General features: G+C 52.0%; 2 protein-coding genes across 3 annotated transcripts; one reads left to right on the top strand and one right to left on the bottom strand.

The window, feature by feature from the left end:
* The first annotated feature begins 2 nt into the window (after positions 1–2).
* Positions 3–11,515, top strand: ACOT8 (acyl-CoA thioesterase 8). Its single transcript, XM_025932227.2, has 6 exons — positions 3–222; positions 1,505–1,641; positions 6,786–7,011; positions 8,931–9,088; positions 9,652–9,846; positions 11,285–11,515. Exons 1-6 carry the CDS (start codon positions 104–106, stop codon positions 11,401–11,403), a joined length of 954 nt encoding a protein of 317 aa, XP_025788012.1. The 5' UTR covers positions 3–103; the 3' UTR covers positions 11,404–11,515.
* Positions 11,512–16,990, bottom strand: SNX21 (sorting nexin family member 21). Of its 2 annotated transcripts, none has more exons than XM_025932614.2 (4): positions 16,888–16,988; positions 16,289–16,556; positions 15,703–15,860; positions 11,512–12,569 (listed from the first exon to the last, which is right to left on the bottom strand). In XM_025932614.2, exons 2-4 carry the CDS (start codon positions 16,548–16,550, stop codon positions 11,895–11,897), a joined length of 1,095 nt encoding a protein of 364 aa, XP_025788399.2. In that variant the 5' UTR covers positions 16,551–16,556; positions 16,888–16,988; the 3' UTR covers positions 11,512–11,894. The 2 variants fall into 2 exon arrangements, with proteins under 2 accessions (XP_025788399.2, XP_086558471.1); XM_086702345.1 differs by having other exon boundaries at positions 12,415–12,569; positions 15,710–15,860; positions 16,888–16,990.
* Positions 16,991–18,481: the final 1,491 nt, after the last annotated feature.

Here is an 18,481-nt window from a genome sequence, read left to right as displayed (position 1 = left end):
GCTTCCGGTTGCTGGAACAAGCTGCCGGAAGAAGCTGCTCGTTCAATGCGGATCTCCGCGTGTCTGCCCAGCGCTGCGTCCTGGCCGGCAGCGAGTGAACCCCATGTCGTCCTCGCAGGCTCCAGAGGACCAGCAGGGCGGCGGCGATCCCCCCGGGGACCTCCGCAGCGTCCTGGTTACCAGCGTGCTCAACCTCGAGCCGCTAGACGAGGATCTGTTCAGGTAGCCGGCCGCATCTGGCCTGCACTCCCCCCCCATTGGGACAGAGGCTTCTGATCTCGACTGCCGCCACCACGTTGCCCCCTCCTCATAGTTTCCCGGACGAGGATGGGCTCTGCGCGGGATGCAGGCTCTGCATCCTGCGGTTGGGAGAGAACTTATCCCTGAGAGATCTGGCTTCGCTGCCCTAGCTTCCTCCTCCTCCGCACCAGGTCTGCGCAGCCCCATCCCTAGGAGGTCCTAGCAATCTGGGCAAATAAAGTGGTGGCCCGAGATAGCCTTCTCAGCAGCCTCTCTTGAGGAGTCATGTCCCTGGGGGAACCAGCCCCCAAAGGGCGGGGACTTGTCCAAGTGCACGCAGCTGATCAGGTTTAAAACTTAGAAGCAGCTGCTTGCGTATTCGTTGTCCTTTTCCTCTTACACACCTTATCCCCTCCACCACTAGGTGGAGTCTAGTAGCTCATTACTCATTCTGAGGCCTGAGCCAGTTTCCTTCCCAATGCTATTTAAATTCTCTCTGTAGCTAGGGATTTAATAATTTTGGTCTTCAAGGCTTTTCAGAAGCCATCTTCGGGTGTTAGCTTCCCTTCCCGTTACTGAAGAATTACAAAAAACTTCTGGAGAGCTACTTAGAATGCGTGATATTAAAAAAAGTCTAACCTTGGGCTGGGCTGTTCTGGGTGATGGGAAACTGGAATTTCACCTCTGGGGCCTCAGTTTCCTCCCCTGTGCATTGAAGGACTTCGATTTGAAGTCTGAGGGCCCTTTGAGCTCTAAATCTAGTTCTTGGAAGAACTGGCTGTCCCAAGTTGAGAGATGTAAGTGGCAGGTCTCAGTGCAGTTTGCCCCCAGCTCTTGGGGTTCATCTTCGCCCTCACACGACCTTGAGGGGGCTTCTGCCTTACCCTGGAATCAGCAGTGGAAGAAACACTGGACTTGGGGGGAAAAGACGCAGATAGTGCACAGGAATGGTAATGTTTAAGTTGTGTGACCTTGCTCAAGTCACTTTCCCTCTCTGATCCCTGTTCTCTGTGTAAAATAAGGGCATTGGTTCCTTGTCCTTAACCGAAGCCCGGAAGGGTTGAGCAGTCTTGAAGACCCTGAAGTTGTACGCTGTGTGCAGAGTAAGGGAATTTGCTTGGGAGAAGGGTCCATGGCTCTCACTAGATTCTCAAAAGGATCCCAGACCCCAATAAGGCCGAGAGATCCTGCCCTATAGGCTCAGCGATGGTCGCAGGATTTGGTCTGGTCCCCAAGTATTTCCTGCTTTCCCCTCTCCCCACAGAGGAAGGCATTACTGGGTACCCACAACCCAGCGGCTGTTTGGGGGTCAGATCGTGGGCCAGGCCTTGGTGGCTGCAGCCAAGTCTGTGAGTGAAGACGTCCATGTGCACTCTTTGCATTGCTACTTTGTACGGACAGGTAAACTACCCCCCTCCTTATCCCCACGCCAACCCTGATGGTCCATTAGCCACTTCTTCCTGGACTTGGGGGGCTGACCTAGGAGAAAGAGGGAAGGAGGGGGAGGGGGAGAGAGAGACCGTTAGTTGGTTCCTCTCAGGGGAGCCTAGAGAGGAGCAAAGCAGGGGGCCAAGAAGAGTGTTGGACCTCACATCTGCTGAGATCCCGGAGTACCTGTTTTCTGGGGCAGAATGACTTTGTTGCTTAACTGCTCCCTGCAGGTCTTTTGTTCTTCGCTCTTTACACACCTTCTGGTGCCAAGTACTGTCCTGGATCCCCAGAGGGGTGCTGTCACCTCTGCTAGTTCAGCAGTAGGCAGCTTGGCTTGGAGAAGAGAGCACCAGCCTGCAAATCAGGAGACCTTGGGTCTGGTTTCAGCTTTGCCACTAACGTGCTCATCCATCTTGAGTGAGGTTACCACCGCCACCCTCACACCCCCACTCCCACCCCTCCTCTCTGCCAGGCTTGGTTCTTCCCACCTGAAAAATGGAGAAGGGGAGGGGCCTAGTATGAGATCCCTACAGCCGCTTACCGCTCTGGAATCAAAGGAAGGAGGGAGGGAGTAATCCTTTAAAACCCACGCTTTCTTTTGGGAAGCATAAACATCTCACCTTCCCTCCCTTTCCCTCACTCCTAAGGCAGATGCCTGAAATTTTGAGTCCCTGTCTCATCAGCTGTGACGAATTTATGGAACTTTATAATATATGATTTATGTTAAAACAGTAGTGAGGTTTTCCCCTTCATGTTACAGATATAGTTATAACTTTTTTAAAGTTTATTTATTTTTGAGAAAGAGAGTGCGCAAGTGGGGTAGGGGCAGAGAGGGGGGGTGGAGAGAGAGAATCCCAAGCAGGCTCCACGCGGTCAGCGCAGAGCCCCCATATGGGGCTCGAACTCAAGAACTGTGAGGTCATGACCTGAGTCAAAATCAAGAGTCGGACGCTTAACTGCCTGAGCCACCCAAGCACCCCTGCAGATATAGTTATAATAGTAAGTATCCCTTTTTGTCATACTACGTTCCCCTGCTGCCGCTCACTCCTTATCCTTGTGCTGCCTGTCCCTCCCTGACAGTCATTGCTGTAGAGTATTTGAATACTTACTGTGGGGTCAGCCCTGTTCTCACCTTCATGCTAGCTGGGAGCAGATGTGCTCTTACTTCTTCAGTGTAATCGTAAGCTCCAGAAGTGCTACGCTTACGCTTTCGATATTGTAACCCTTCTAGCCCGGTGCGACAGTTTTATTTTGTTTTGTGGCAGTGGGAGCATTACCTGATCCCTCTGAATGGGCCTCTTTCTCTTGTTTCTAAAGAATTTTTGGTCTTTGTGAGTAAGTAAAGTATCCAGTGCAGGGCCTGGACTGTTGCTGGTTCTTTTTTGATGAGGAACTTATGGGAATAACTAAAATTTGCATGATACAGTGCATAGCTATGTCCATTACCTTGTTTAGTCCTTAAAAGTAAACACGAGGGGTGGGCATTCCTGCCACCATTCCACCTGTAAGGAAACGGGGACCAGAAGAGGTTATGTAACCAGCTCCCACAGTGCTCAGGGAGGCAGAGCTGGGATTTAAATCCAAGCTCCACACTCTTTCCTCCTCCTTTGCTTTTCTCTTTCACTCTTGGGAGATCATTCCAAACCATGAGAGACCAGGTTCTGGGGAAAGGATCCTTTTCCTTGGAAAGTCTCCGTCCAGGGAAAGCATGAAATGAGACATGCCCATGCTACTGTTTTAAAATAATCATCAATTATTTGTGTCCCTACCTGCTTCTTGAGAGGCTGCAAAACAGCTTAAAATAATTGGTAGTGGGGTGCCTGGGTGGCTCAGTCACTTAAGTGACCATCAGTGCACAGCCTGCTTGGGATTCTCTTTCTCTCCCTCTCTCTCTGCTCCTACCCTGCTCTCTGTCTCTCTCTCTCTCTGTCTCTGTCTCTCTCAAATAAATAAATAAATAAATAAATAAATATTTTAAAAGAAAAAAAATGGGGGCGCCTGGGTGGCTCGGTTGGTCAAGTGTCTGACTTCGGCTCAGGTCATGATCTCACAGTCTGTGAGTTCGAGCCCCACTCGGGCTCTGTGCTGACAACTCGGAGCCTGGATCCTGCTTCAGATTCTGTGTCTCCCACTCTCTGCCTCTCCCCCACTCGCACTCTGTCTCTCTCTCTCAAAAAAAATAAACATTAAAAAAATTAAAAAAAAAAAAGAAATAATTGGCAGCTATTACAGGACTATTGAAATAGAAGTCAAGGGACAGGAGGCTAGTAACAGGATTTGGAAGAAATGATTGTGTTAAAAAAAACTAAGCTAAGGCATATTGTGGTTCGTTCTGAGCTTCCTGGCAGCAAGGAAAAATGGGAAGCTCTCTTACTAGTTTGTGATGTGACCTCTTACTGGTTCCAGTAATGGTTCCATATTTTTAACTTCTTTCTTTTTTTTTTTTTTTTAAGTGAGCTTCAGGCCCAGCACAGAGCTCAGTGGGGGGCTTGAACTCATGATCCTGAGATCAAGGACTGAGCTGAGATCAAGAGTCAGACACTTAAAACGACTGAGCCACCCAGGTGCCCCTCAATATTTTTAAATAAAAGATGCTGGGGTGGGGGTATTGTCCTTGGCTATTTATCATATCAATTCTTTGTCTGAAAAACCGGGAAAGGGGCACCTGGGTGGCTCTGTTAAGCGGCTGACTCAGGTCACGATCTCACGGCTTCAAGCCTCACATCGGGCTCTGTGCTTGACAACTCAGAACCTGGAGCCTGCCTCAGATTCTGTGTCGTCCCCCCCACCCCCTCCCTGCCCCTCCCCCGCTCGCTCGCTCTCTCAAAAGTAAACAGTAAAAATGTTTTTTAAAAACCCAGGAAAGAATGACAGTTTAATTTTTTGTTTGATTTGTTTGATTTATTTTTTTAAGGATGCTCTAGAGAGGTATAAGAATGTAGTGTAGGAGTCATCTGACTTGGTATAGGTTTAGAGCTTGGTGAATCTAGAGTCCTCACACATTAATCTGTAAAGGACCAGATAAAAAATATTTTAGGTTTTGGGGCCCCTGGCTGGCTCAGTCTGCAGAGCATAGAATTCTGGATCTCAGGGTCTTGAGTTCAACAACCCATGTTGGGCGTGGAGCCTACTTGAAAAAAACATTTTAGGTTTTGTGGGCAAAAGCAACAACAGACAATATGTAAACAAATGGGCTTGTCTGTATTCAAACAAATGTTAATGGCATCAGTTTCCTCATCTATTCAGTGGGGATAGAACTTTGCATAGTTATTGTGAGACCCACCTGACAAGACCCGCCTTAATTACTAATGTCACCTGGCACCCCCCAGTCACTCCTGCAGCCAACAACCTGTTGACTCCCTTCCTTCAACACATTCCAGGGCCTACCTGCTCTGTTCCAGTAAAAATGTCCAAGAACTCATTGACACCGAAAGGTAAATCACTAGTAACTGAAAGTAGTACCTTTTAGCTGCAGCCTAAGGATAGGGTTAGGGCTTTTTTTTTTTTTTCTTTTTTTAAGTTTGTTGGTAGGGAAAAGGGAAAGCAGGGTTCCTTTCCAGCACCTGAAATCAGACTGCACATGTAGCTGTTTCCAGGATCTGGACTCTTGGGAAGCCCTTCCTAAAGGCCTTTGACCTTGAGGAGCCCCCACCCTTCCGCAATGCCCGACGGCAGCCTGCTGAGCAGACCGGCCAGCTTCAGACGGTGATGTCTACTGCTGTTGGTTGAATGAGCCTCCGGTGCCCCGTTGGCTCCCCATTTGGATGACGGTGGAGGAAGCGACACTTCCTGAGACCTGCTCCTTTCATCTGAAAATTGAAAATCATCCCCAGAACGTCTCACTGCCAAGGTGTCAGAGTTCCCCAACATCGGCCTGACTCAGGCACTGAAGAACTTCAGGGACACCAAGGAGATGCTCCTAAAAATCCTCCAGACTAGCTTGTTGAGGGCTAATAGGCCTCGGGGCAGGGCCAGTGGCTTCCGGCCTACACTGGGGATGCAGACATCCAGAAGAGAAGGGCCAAGGGACTGCTCTTTCCATCTAGGATGAAGTGACTGGCCGACAGTAGGCTTCTGAGGGACGAATAGTCAAACAGACAATGGCCAGACCATCTATAAAAATAGGATTTTGATCCCCAGTTGGCAGCAAGCAGCACAGGAAGCCAACCTAGTGTCTACACATCAGACCTGTAGGAAGTCAGACCACCATCTCTAGCAACCGGCACAGGAAGCCGGACCATAGCCCCTAGAATGATCAGCCCCAAACAGCCAAGACTTTATTAACAGAGATAACTTCCCTAATTTTTGTCCCCACTTCCAACTTAGGACCAACCAGAGAAAGCCAAATATGCCCTGTTTCTAGTTAGCTCCCTACGGACTTCCTGTGCCGACAGCTTCCGAGCGTGGCTTATGGTGTATCTTTTTTCACTATAATGCTTTCCCACTTCTCTGCCTGCCTTTCAGTTTCTGCCACACACAAGTGATGGTGGCTGACTCCCTTGCTATACTAAACTCTGAATAAATAGCTTCAGCTTGTTCTTAGAAAACAAAAAAGGCAGCAGGCCAGAGTTACTGACCTCTGATCTAGAAGAATAGTATTGGACTCGTGACAAGATCCCAGTCACAGATGAAGCAAGACAAAAGCGGAGATGATTTAGTTTCTTTAACAAACACTTATAGAGCACTTACTCTGTGCTGGATGTTCTAAACACTTTACAACTGTGGCTAATCTAATTATCGTTAAAATACTGAGAGGGATAAGCACTGATGATCCCTATGTAGAGAAGGGTAAAATGCTCAGAGAGGTTGAATGATTTTCTCAAGGCCACACAGTGAGTGGCAGGGCCAGGATTTGGATGCAGGGAATCTGGCCATGCCCCTCTGTTCTGTGCTGTTGAGAGAGGGGAGCTCCACTTGTCCCAGAGCATCTGGATGACAGGGTCTGGTATTGTCCCTGTATCCCCAGTACCTAGGCCGTAGCGGACCTCAGTCAGTTGCTGCAGAACAGAAAAGGAATAAAGAACGAGTAACAGAGGTGCCTGTCCAGCCATTGTGATGATGACTTGTCCCGTGGGGCTTACTTGGGCTCACTGTGTCCCTTGTGCCCACTGCAGGGGACCCAAAGGTGCCGGTACTGTATCAGGTGGAGCGGACGCGAACAGGGACGAGCTTCTCTGTGCGCTCCGTGAAGGCCGTGCAGCATGGCAAGCCCATCTTTATCTGCCAGGCCTCCTTCCAGCAGGCACAGCCCAGCCCCCTGCAGCACCAGTTCTCCATGCCCGCTGTGCCCCCACCGGAAGAGCTGCTTGACCATGAGGCCCTCATTGACCAGTATTTAAGGTGAGAGACCTGGAGGCTCCAGGGCAACTGCTGCTGTCACCTGTTAGTGGGTCGTAGAGTCCATTTTAAAACTCTAGGGGAAAAAAACCCATATATGTGTATGTATGTGTGTATACGTATACATATATATATATAGATATAGATATATATATATGTATACGTATATGTACAACGTGTGTATACATACATAGAGAGAGGGAAGGAGAGAGAAGGACCAGGAAAGAAGATATTGGAGCATATCGCATAGGGAGGGTAAGAACCCTTTTGTGAAGCTTTAGTTTCAGTTGTGTGTGTTGTGGAGTGTGCGAGTAGGTGTGCATGGGCAAGTATGTTGGGTCACGATATAAACACAGAGCTTAGTGATTCAGCCAGTTCAGGTACTGTTGCAGCTTTACTGGTTGCGCAAATACTGAAATACTTTTGTAATTACTTGGTGCGTCCCTTCCCGGTCTCTGAGTGATCCCTCTCCTCCTCTGGGGTCACTCGTGATCCAGCAGCCCAGGAGTTCATGCCGGGCAGGGGTGACGGTCCCTGCTGCCTTTGCCTTCGTGGGTGCTAAATGTTTTGAGTATCGCCTGGTAAAATATATTTCTTACTTGGATCGTAGCTAATAAAGTTGGAAAAGTGCTGGGGCAGGGGAGAGAGCTCTGGGTCCCGACACAGGACAGACAACGGATTCTGGATTCTGGCCGGGTCTGTGCCTTTGATAGCGCTCGCCTGCTGTGCGACTTTGCCTGACTCCCCAGCCTCTCAGAGCCCTGCTTCTTCATGTGGAAAATGGGAATGGTCATGTTTGTCCTGCCTACTTCACAGCTGTCTCATAAGGAGAGCTCCCGTGTCTTGTGCTGCACGCTGGGGACATAGCACGGTATTGATGGGATGGATGTGGGTTTTATCTTTTGGTCAAGGCCTGGGTTCAAATTTAGACTCTTTCTGCTAGCTCTGTGAGTTTGCGCAAGTTGCTTTCCCACGCTGAGCCGGTGCCCACAGTTAGGAAATGTGCTAATCATAATTCCTCCCTCATAAAGCTGCTGTGAGGATTAAGTGAGGTAAGAGACAATAAGGTACTCAGTGAATGCTCCATAAATTGTAGTCACACCACTACCGACAGAGAGGAATAAGCAGAGAGCCTGGTCTGCCGTCAGAGCTCAAAAACGTTTGCTGAAATAAAAGGAGGACGTTGTTCTTAAGGGTCCGTAAATCTAGAGCTGTGCAGTCCAACAAGGAAGGCACTAGCCACATGTGGCTGGCGGCTTCTGTGGTGGAGAGTGCAGGTACAGAACATGCCATCGTCACAGGAGATCTGTGGGAGGGTGCCCTCGAGGGTGGGGTGAAAGTGGAAATACTGGTGAAGAGCACCAGGGCTGGTTGTTACTGTCACTAGAAATGGGCTCCTCCCCTGTGGGGACACAGTGTTCCCACTTGCTTAGGGTAACTCAGTCCAAGTTGTACAGCCTGTTTCTGAAAGTTGAGAATAGTGAAGTAGTTAAGAGCATGCGCCACACTGCCTGGGTCCGGACCCTGCCTCCTCCACTTGCTGAGCAAGCTACTTGGACTGTCGGGGGCTTAATGCATTTATCGGATCGGGGTGATAATAGCATTGTCTCACGGGGTCGTTGTGAAAAGTGAGCGTATGCAGAATGCTTACAACAGTGCCTGTTATGGGGTACACTTTGGTACTCCGGTAGCTACTGTCATTATCTACATTTTGCAGATGGGAAGATAGGCCCAGAGAGGTTACTAACTTGCCAAGGTCACGTGGCTCATAAGTGGCAAAGAAAGGATTCACACACTCTCCTTTTCTGCCTGCCAGAGAGGAGGTGAGCTGTGGGGAACAAGTCAGGAGTCCCTGTGGAGGACCGAGTGGGGGGGTCACAGAGGCAGCTCAGAGAGGCTCTCCCCTCCCCCTTTACTTTCAGGGACCCCAACCTCCAAGAGATGTACCGGGTGGGACTGAACCGAATTGCTGCCAAGGAGGTGCCCATTGAGATCAAGCTGGTAAACCCACCGATCCTGAGCCAGCTGCAGAGCAAGGAGCCCAAACAGATGTTCTGGGTGCGAGCCCGGGGCCATATTGGTAAGAGGACCCCAAGGAGTGGAAGAAAACACTCTCCAGGGGTCTCGGCCTGTACCTCATATGCCCTGTGTGGTGCTGGGCATGTTACTTCCCCTCTCTGGACCTGTTTCCTTGTCTGCATAGTGGGGAGTTGGCTTAGCTTCTCACCGGGACCCTCTCGGCCGCTTGTATGGGGAAAAAGGGGAGGGGACTATAATCATCCTGATGTCGGCCCTTTCTGGGGAAGGCAAGGTACCTTGCTGGTTCTTCTCCAGGACCTCTGCTAACCATACGGTGCCTCTGTGCAGGCTGGAAGAAGATACCCCTTAAAGGACCCAGTGAGGGAGACCTACGGAGTGAAGACTGGATTTCAGTCTTCACTCACCCCTGTCCTCTGCCCATCCCTGCTGCCTTTGTCACCTGCCACACACACACACACACACACCCCGTAGGCCAGGTGCCCTGATACAGTGAGTAGTCTACACATCTGTGTGTGGCAGCCCCTCTCTGCCCCCCGCCTCCCTGCAGGTCCTGAGCTGTAAAGCCCAGGAGCCCAGGGCTGATGGGGCTGGAACGTGTTGCAGGGGAGGGCGACATGAAGATGCATTGCTGTGTGGCTGCCTACATCTCGGACTATGCCTTCCTGGGCACAGCACTGCTGCCCCACCAGTGGCAGTGTAACGTGCACTTCATGGTCTCTTTGGACCACTCCATGTGGTTCCACAACCCTTTCCGAGCTGACCACTGGATGCTCTATGAATGCGAGAGCCCCTGGGCTGGTGAGTATGGGGCCACCAGGACAAGGGTGCTGACGTTGGGGGGCAGGAAGCCTGCTTTCTGGGGTGATGCTGCCCTCCGCCCCCAGCCTGTGGGGCACTGCACATGTCACTTCCTCTCCTGCCTCCTCTAGGCTCTGGCATTCTTTTCTTCAAAAGGACAGGGTGAGGCTTGAAACGGGACACCTGCTCAGCTTACTATCTGTAACAGGCAGAAGGTACTAGAGACCCGGTTCTAGTCCAGAACCACTTCAGATTCTCTGTGTGATCCTGGGCAAGTCCCAGCGCCTCTATGAGCCTCAGTTTCCCCATCTGAACAAATAGGGTCCCACGAGCAGTGGTATCTGAACCTGGTGGCCCATCAGACTGCCACTTGGGGGAGCTTTTTCAAAATAGGTTCTCAGATTTTACCCTCAAGATTCTGACTCAGCACGTCTTGGATAAAATCCAGGAAACTATTTTTGAGAGGCTCCCTGAGCAATAGTGCTGATTAGCCAACCTGGTTGGGGTCAGGGCCTTCGGTCGTCTCTGAGGGCTCCACAACTTGGACACTGTTAGCGCGCAGAGAAGCCCAGACTCGTTCATCAGTGCCTGGTCTCAGAGCCCTGGGCTCCTTTCTAGGGAACTACTTTTCAAAGGAAGAAAAGCCTCGCTTTGTAAAACAGGGACAAAACTTAAGGGATTCTATATTCAGGGAAGGGGGTACTCTCCAGTACCAACAGTATCACAATACAGGATCAACAGCCTTGCAGTTAGGATGCTTGGGTTCGGGTTTGGCCGGCTCCTTATGGCCGAGTTCCTGAGCCTCCTGGGACTTTGCTGTCTTCATCTGGAAAATGGGTGAGGCCTGTTTCAGTTGGCTACTATAAGAACTAAGTGAGCTCTACTCTGTGTAGGGGAGACCAGCAGCTCCCTTCAGAACCTTCCAACTCAGGCCCAGGGTTAGCTGGGGAATCTCTAAGCAGGGAAGGAGGGGTGGCCAGCCCTGATGGCCCCAGGCCCTCCCTCCACCCCCTTCTTCCTGCTAGTGGGGTGGGGGCAGTGTGGGAGTCTTTTTCATGAACCACCCTGGAGGACCGGTTTCATTTATTAGAAAGGGAAGTGACAGGTTTGCTACCACAAGTGGCCAGGGTGGGTGGCTCGACCCGGCCAAGCTACTGACCAAGACTGTCCTCAGAACTCCTCCCCTGTGATCTTTTTGAGGAAGCCAGTGAATATGTGAAAGTGCTTTCAAACTGTCAAGCGGGGTTCCCACAGGAGTTACCCCCAGGGACCATCCATAATAGGCTCATAAAGGGGCACCTAGAGATTGGAAGAGGCCACAACACTCAGTGTGCCCTTGTATGGGGCTGTCAGACCAGTTGCACCCTTTTCAAGCAGCACATTATGCTGGGCTGTGAAGGAGCGAGAAGGTCATTCTCACCCTTCTCCTCACCCGCAGGTGGCTCCCGGGGGCTGGTCCAAGGGCGGCTGTGGCGTCGGGACGGCATCCTGGCTGTGTCCTGTGCTCAAGAGGGCGTGATCCGAGTGAAGTCCCGGGTCTCAGAGAGCAAGCTGTAGCCAGAGGTACCAGCTTGGCCTGGGGCTTCTCCCCCAATTCCTGAGGCAGGAATTACAGTCAAGGTCTGGGCCTTCTGTCCCCAAACCCAATAAAGAGACTAATACCACTGGAGCTGCTGGCCTTTAATTCCCCTGGGCCAGGCTGCAGCTCTGCTCCAGCCCTCAGCTCCAGGACTCCAGAGGCAGAGTCCCTGGCCCTCTGGCCAAGGAAGAGGTGACACTGACCTACCCTGGGGCATCGTCCCCAGACATTCATGAGCTGGAGAGGCTGCATCCGGCTTCCTCCCTGCACCATCCCAGGGCAAGCCCAGCCGAAGCTTGTCCTGAGCCCAGCTCGACAGAAAGAACGTATTTCCTTGGTTTGCTACAAATTCTTTGTAGGACTTACAGGGGTTCCCAGCACCCCCTACCACTTCCCAACTGCTGTGTCCTTACTGCCCATCCCCATCCCCCATCCTGGGGCAGTGCCTCTCCCCACAGCAGCAGTAAGTCTAGTCCAGTACCTCCTTGATGAGCAATTCTTTGAGACTGGGGGGTGGCGTGGGGGTCAGACCTGCTTCCTGCAGGGCCTGGAGGCGGGCCTCTGATTGGCGTTTGTCCAGGCCCAGGCGCCAGGAGAGCCGCACGTGGGCCTCCAGAAAGGGTGCCAGCAGAGGGTGGGGGTTCTTATCCCCCAGCAGTTGCAAGGCTCTCTCACAGCACGCCCGGGCCTCCCCAGGGTCCTCCAGCTCCTGGTGGCACACAGCCAGCCCAGCCAGGGTCAGCAGAGGGCGGTCTGGGCCCGAGGGGGTGCCTAGCTGGGTCTGCAGCTGCCAGGCATTGGCCCAGAGTGCCAGAGCCTCACGATAGAGGCCAGTGCAGGTGAGGCTCTGTGCCCGTCGCAGCTCAGGCAGCACGAAGAAGTCCTGCAGGTCCGGGGCATGGCGCAGCTCGGGCACTGCCTGCAGGTGGCTCAGAAACTGCTCAAAGGCCCGGCTGCGGCGGGCGATGGTCTCCGCGGTAAAATTCCGGCGCAGGCGCTTCCGGGGGAAGGAGATGGCAGCCATGGGGCCCCGGAACTGTCGCTGCAGGTTTCGGTGCAACCGCTCAAAGTCCGAGTAGCGGCGAGAGATCTGGGCTGGCTGGCGATCAGGTGGCCCTGGACCCATCACGGCGAGGGTGTAGAGCTGCGGGGAGGGTGGGGTCAGGGCAGGTGTGAATTGTCCATGTACCCCTCCCCTCCCCACACCCGCACTTCAAGCTCTGTTCCCCCACCTCTCCCCTTAGTCCCTGAGACTGGGCCCAGGAGGGTGGGAGCTGCTGGGGCAGCAGCTAGGGAGCCCAGTCCCATCTTACCTGAGGCTCGTCTGAAATGACCCAGGCCCAAGGCAGCACGGGGAGAGAAAGACAGAGATGAGCTTCAGTGCCTAGAGCTGCCACCCCTTTTGTCCCTTCCAGGGAGCACTCCCTTCCCATAGGGTAGTTAGCTCTTCTGATAGCCTCTCTGGAAAACCAGCGGTGAGCTGAAACCCAGGCGACTTTCTTGGGCCTCTGAACCAACCTTCAGGACCAGCCTGGGGCTTTGCTCCACTCTGGACACAGAGCCCCCACCTCCTTAGCTAGGTTATTCCAAACGGGCGGAGAGGTCTTCAGACAGCCCTGGTAGCGGTCATTGTGAAAAGGACATTGGGCACTGCACGAACTCCTGGGCAGCTACTCCCCTGGAGGTGTGTATCCTCAGGCAAGGCAGTGCTCCCCCTTGGGTCCGCCCTCCTCTCTAGTGAATGAAGCACTGGCCTAGGTCATGTCTACTCAAGTGGAATGTGTATAAATACATGTTGGTCCTGAGATTTTAGGTGCTATGTGCTGGAGTAAATAACACTGAATCAGAGACAAGAGGTGACTCCCCCTAATTTGAATCCTGACTACAGATTAAGAGGCTCTCAGTCTGATTTTTAAAATGCACTTCTCCAACACTTCTCACCTCCACCTTGAGAAAAGTGCTAGAAAGCAAATCTCCGGGCAGAGCCTTCGGGCAATAGCATTCACACAGGGTTTAATGACACGGTGTCATTTTTCACGGATTGTATTGTATTAATTTTTATGGTTCTCTTTATGGCAAACTAGGCTTTCCCCATACAGTAGAACTTTAAAATCTTTTGAACTTGTTTAAGACGAAAAATGTTAAGCAAGGAATAGTACAAGTGGCATTTAGCCAGGACAAGAATCGTGAAGGTGGTGCTGGAAGGACCAGTGTCTGAGAAACACGGGGCAGGATGACCGTGAAGCTGAGAACCTGAACACGGATTAATCTAGCATAATGCTGAGCCACCAGACTTAAAAAGGGGGATTAGTGAGCATCAGGTGTTGAAGGCACACCAACACCAAACCCAGACTTTTCTCGAATTTGCTCTGCGAAACTGCCAACATTACAGCCACCTCTGGTCAATTAGGCTTGCTTATTCTATACTTCTCTGGAAGGTTCAGTGTACGGTAATATTTTAAAGGATTAAGAAGTTTAACCTTGGGGTTCCTGGGTGGCTCAGTTCGTTGAGCATCTGACTTTGGCTCAGGTCACGATCTCACAGTTCGTGGGTTCGAGCCCCATGTCAGGCTCTGTGCTGGCAGCTCAGAGCCTGGAGCCTGCCTCAGATTCTGTGTCTCCTCTCTCTATCTGCCCCCCAACCCCCGCCCCGCTTGTGCTGTCTCTCGCTCTAAAAAATAAATGAACATTACAAAATAAAAAAAAAAAAGTTTAACCTTAAAGAAATTTATTCTTCAATTCTGCTTTCCCAAAACATATCGACTGCAAATCTTTTTTTTTTTTTTAATTTCTTTTCTTTTTTAGAGGAACAATTGTTAACATTCCCAGAAAACAATTTCCTGCAGAATACACTTCAAGAAGCATTGGTCTAAAATGACCCCTTATATTTATCTAGCTTTTACTTTTAGTTTTTTGGCAAAAAGAAAACATTTTAGATCCATTTTCTCATCTGACTCATCAAACACGTCCCCCCAAGTCTCACAGCTGGCAAATGGCCCCGCTGGGATTGAAACCCAGGCCAACCTAATTCCACAGCCTGTGCTCTTAACCCCCAGAAGTGAAGTCAGGATGTAGGGTCCCCACTGGACAGAGAAGGGGATTCGTCTCCCCAAACACGGGTCAGGACCTATCTGGCCATCCTGCTCTGTCTTATCATTCTCTTCCCAGAGTCCCACCCCCACCATGCTGCCCAGCTGCTCCTCGGGGTCCCTCTCTTGTGCATGACGCCTGGCTGGGACTTTCGCCACTTAAGACTAGATCATCAGAGGCATCCCTGCTCAAATTGGAGCAGGCACCCCATGGGCGTGGCCCCTGTTTACTAACAGCAGCGGAGAGGAATGGAGAGAGGCCCAGATGTGGGACAGTGCCACAGGCCCCTTTCCTGCTGAGTCAGAAATGGAGGAGGGTGGCGAAGATGAGGGATGTCTGAGGCAGGGAGCTGCCACTACCCAGACTGGCCAGGTCGGGCTGGGGCTCAGGACCTGGCGACCTCATTCTCCATGTCAGTTTCTCCTTTCCACAGCAAGGAAAACAGACTCCAAGGCCTTCCCCCACACTGCTTTTCATGCTAACCCCACCTACCCCCTAAATCCAGCCCTCAGAACAACATCATGGGGTACAGTGTGGGTGCCTGGGAACTGGGTTGTAAGGGTGCCACAACAGGCCCTACCTGGATGCCAGACATTTTCAAGCCAAGGTTAAGTCATAATAATAGAGGTGCCATTTTATCAAGCACTTCATAATGCCCGGCACAATGCTAAGGGCTTTCTTTCTGTGCACTGTCTCGTTTAACTTCTGCAACTGCTCAGATGAGAAAATAGCATTATCAAGGTTACACAACGCACCGAAGGTCAAACAGCTGGTAATAAGTGGGATCTGAATCAAGATCTGGATCCAAAAACCTTTTTTTTTTTTTTTTTAACCACTAACCAATGCAACTTGGGTTTCAGGTCTGACCCAGATAATATTTTTTCCTATATATCTTGTATTTTGCTACAGTCTGCAAAACCTAGGGTTGGGGGGCACACACACCAGTTCTCTTTAGTCTCAAAACCAGGATGGGGGGCAGGTCCATAATCCCTCAGAGAAGCTAAATCATTTGCCTGAGGACTTGCTCAAGTTATATCTCCCTTCTGGCCTCAGTTTCCCCATCCCTAAAAAATGAAGTGATCCTTTAGAACTACACAGCCAGACTGCCCCCCTCAGGAAGTTGGAGTCTCCCCTACTTAGCCAGAGTTCTAAACTCACAGCCCAGGGGTTCCTGGACCCTCACTCACCACGTACTTGGAGGGCGGGTCCTTGACCACGTTGGCGCTGGTCACCTCGAAGAGCAAACGCTGGGGAACCAGGGTGTTCCGGGACTTCTTCCAGAAATCCTGCAACTGCCTTGTGAGGGGCTGACTGCCCCGCTGCCCATCAGGTGGGGGGCTTCGTTCTGCATGAGCACATGACCAGTTACATCAATGGGCCTGGGGCTAAGGTCGACATAAACCACATGCAGTGACCTCACTCATCCTCCCAACAGGTGAGACAGGCTATATCTCCATTTGACATAAATGTAAACCGAAAGCCAGGGAGAGGTCTAGGGCCAAACACCGCGCCTAGCAGAGCAGACGGCCGACTCTAAATAAATATTTCCACCCCCCAAACATCGCGAGCACATTGTTCGGATTTGTACATCCCGGATCCTGTACATTTAATGCCTGCAGCAACCTCGAGATGGGAGTGATTTCCCCCATTTGACACGAGGGAAAACTTGGCTCAGAGAGGTGTTGTGATTCTCTCAAGGTCACACAGCCAAGAGGTGGCTGGGGTGGAGGCCTAATGGAGCCCCAGGTCCCGCCTCTGTCCTCGGGAACTCGCCTGCATCTTCCCCCGACGCCCCGTCCCCGGCCGGCAGCGGGTCGGGGCCAATCTCTCCGTCGTCCTCGTCGTCCTCCTCCTCTTCGTCCTCGGCGCTGGTGAAGCTGAGGGTGCCGCTGAGGCGGGAGGACAGGCCCTCGGCGTCGTCGTCCTCTAGCTCCGAGCTCTCCGGGAACTGCTCGGCCTCCGGGCCGGACGCCGCCTCCCCCGGGCTGTCGCCGGCCAGGGCGTGCCGCAGTCGGTGCAGGAGCCGTGAGGCCATGGCACCCTGGGGGGAGCGCGCGACGCTCGGGCTGGGGCCGGGGAGTGAGGGAGACCGCCCCCCCCAACCGCGCGAGAAGGGGCGGGCCCAGTCAGGGGAGGGAGGGAGGGGCGCCGCGGAGGCCCCGCCCCTGCCCGTTGGGGGTCCTGCGAGCCCCGGGCGTCGCCTGGCGTCGTTTCCCTCCCACCCACGCAGCCTAGGGCCGAGCTCTGCCCGGGAGCGGCTGGGACCCTCCCCTTGTCTCTTTCGCCCCTTGGCGCGTCTCTCCCTCCGGCGCCCGCGGTGCACTCAGCGGCGCGCGGTCCCCCGGGGTCCGAGTGCAGTCCCGGCAGCTTACCGAGGCCGGCCGGGCTTCCCCGGGCTCAGGCCGCTCCGAGCGCCGCTCCGGCCGCTTCCTGCCGCCGCCCCGCCCCCGGCCCCGCCCGCTCCCCGGAGCCTCCCGGGAATCCCGGGCCTTTCGCTCCGGGAGGGACTTGGGAATCCTGGGTAGGCCTGGGCGAACCCGAGCCTCCTGCGGGATCCTACCCAATCTAAGGGGGCTCACGCCCTCAGTGAAACCTCCCGCTCGTCCCGAAGATCCCGTCAGTCCCGGTTGGCCCCAATCTGTCCCACAATCTCCACCCAGCACTCTTAACTTTCCAAAGTCATTATGCCACCGTTGGAAGCCCATCTCTGGTGAAAAATTTGAGCCAGGAGAAGACACGTGATCTGAGTTGGAATCTGGCCTCGATGAGCCTAGGTTTTCTCCTATGTAAAACAGGAATAATTAAAACTAGTACTAATTTTTCAGCCTTTGAAAAGGCACTGACTGGTTCAGTGCCTGGCACAGAGCAGAGGCTGACAGATTGATCAGTTACATAGTGATTATTGTTTCCATAGTGTTCTCAGGTTCTTACAACTTCATAATTGCATTTGAGCCTCACACATAGGAAGTAGCAAACGGGGAAGTGAGATCCAGAAAGGCAGAGTTACTTGCCCAGAGTCACACAGCTTGCCAAAGATTTCTGAATGTGGGGCCTTGCAGCCTAGGTCTCCTGAGTTCCTAATTCTGGTTTTGTTTTGTTTTCTCCCCCCACACACGGGAGGCGTGGTAATCTCAGCAGCTCTTCTAAAGGGCTGGCTGTGTTTCATCTTTTACCAGGAGGTCAGCAGGAGGAAGAATTTATTGTCACTTCTTGTCAAAAGCCCGAACTATCAGTCCCTAGCAGGGCAGATATTGTTGGTTATACAATTAAACAAATAAAATCTCTCTGACAATCGTTCCTACCCTTTTTGAATGGCACAAGAGAGAGGTGGAGGGAAATCGCTTTGAATGGAAAACATACTCCCTGCCCCCCTATGTGCAGAAAAGGCAGGGCTTTCATTTGAGGCTCCACTGTGTCCTACATCCTGTTCTAGGCATTTTATATGGGGTCACATGTCACACTCAACCTCTTGGGGGAGGGGCTGTTATTGGACAATAATGGTCCATTTTCAGGATGAAGAGGCAAATTGACTTCCCCAAAATCCAGAGCTAGGAAATAGGGGAGCTGGGATTTAGGGCCAAGTCTGTGTAATTTCAAGGCTCTAACTACTCTTCATTCAGCTTAGCAGTAGGGTGTTGAGGCAAAAAAGGCCCCCTTCATTCATTGATTGATTCAACACTCACTTATTCACCAAACACCAAACAAGAATATTAAGTTGTATTTTGGCATGTTTCACAAGTCTGGGTACAAGGCAGGTGTTCAAAAAAACCATGGGTTGTCAGAAATCTGATTTGGCACTTCTATTTTACAGATGGGAGGTCTGAAGGTCAGTGAGGGGAAGGGACCTACCTTGGGTCATACAAACAGGACCAGAACTAGATCTCCTGATGTCTTGTACCCTCCACTATCCTTGGATTCTGTGTAATATCTCCCTATAGCCTCCCTGAGAGATGGTCATTGAATTCC

The sequence above is a fragment of the Puma concolor genome, chromosome A3 (genome assembly GCF_028749965.1).
Source record: "Puma concolor isolate L17-30 chromosome A3, mPumCon1.1.hap2, whole genome shotgun sequence".
Lineage (NCBI taxonomy): Eukaryota > Metazoa > Chordata > Mammalia > Carnivora > Felidae > Puma > Puma concolor.
Note: the sequence above shows the minus strand (reverse complement) of the source record. Positions and strands in the feature narration are given on the sequence as shown.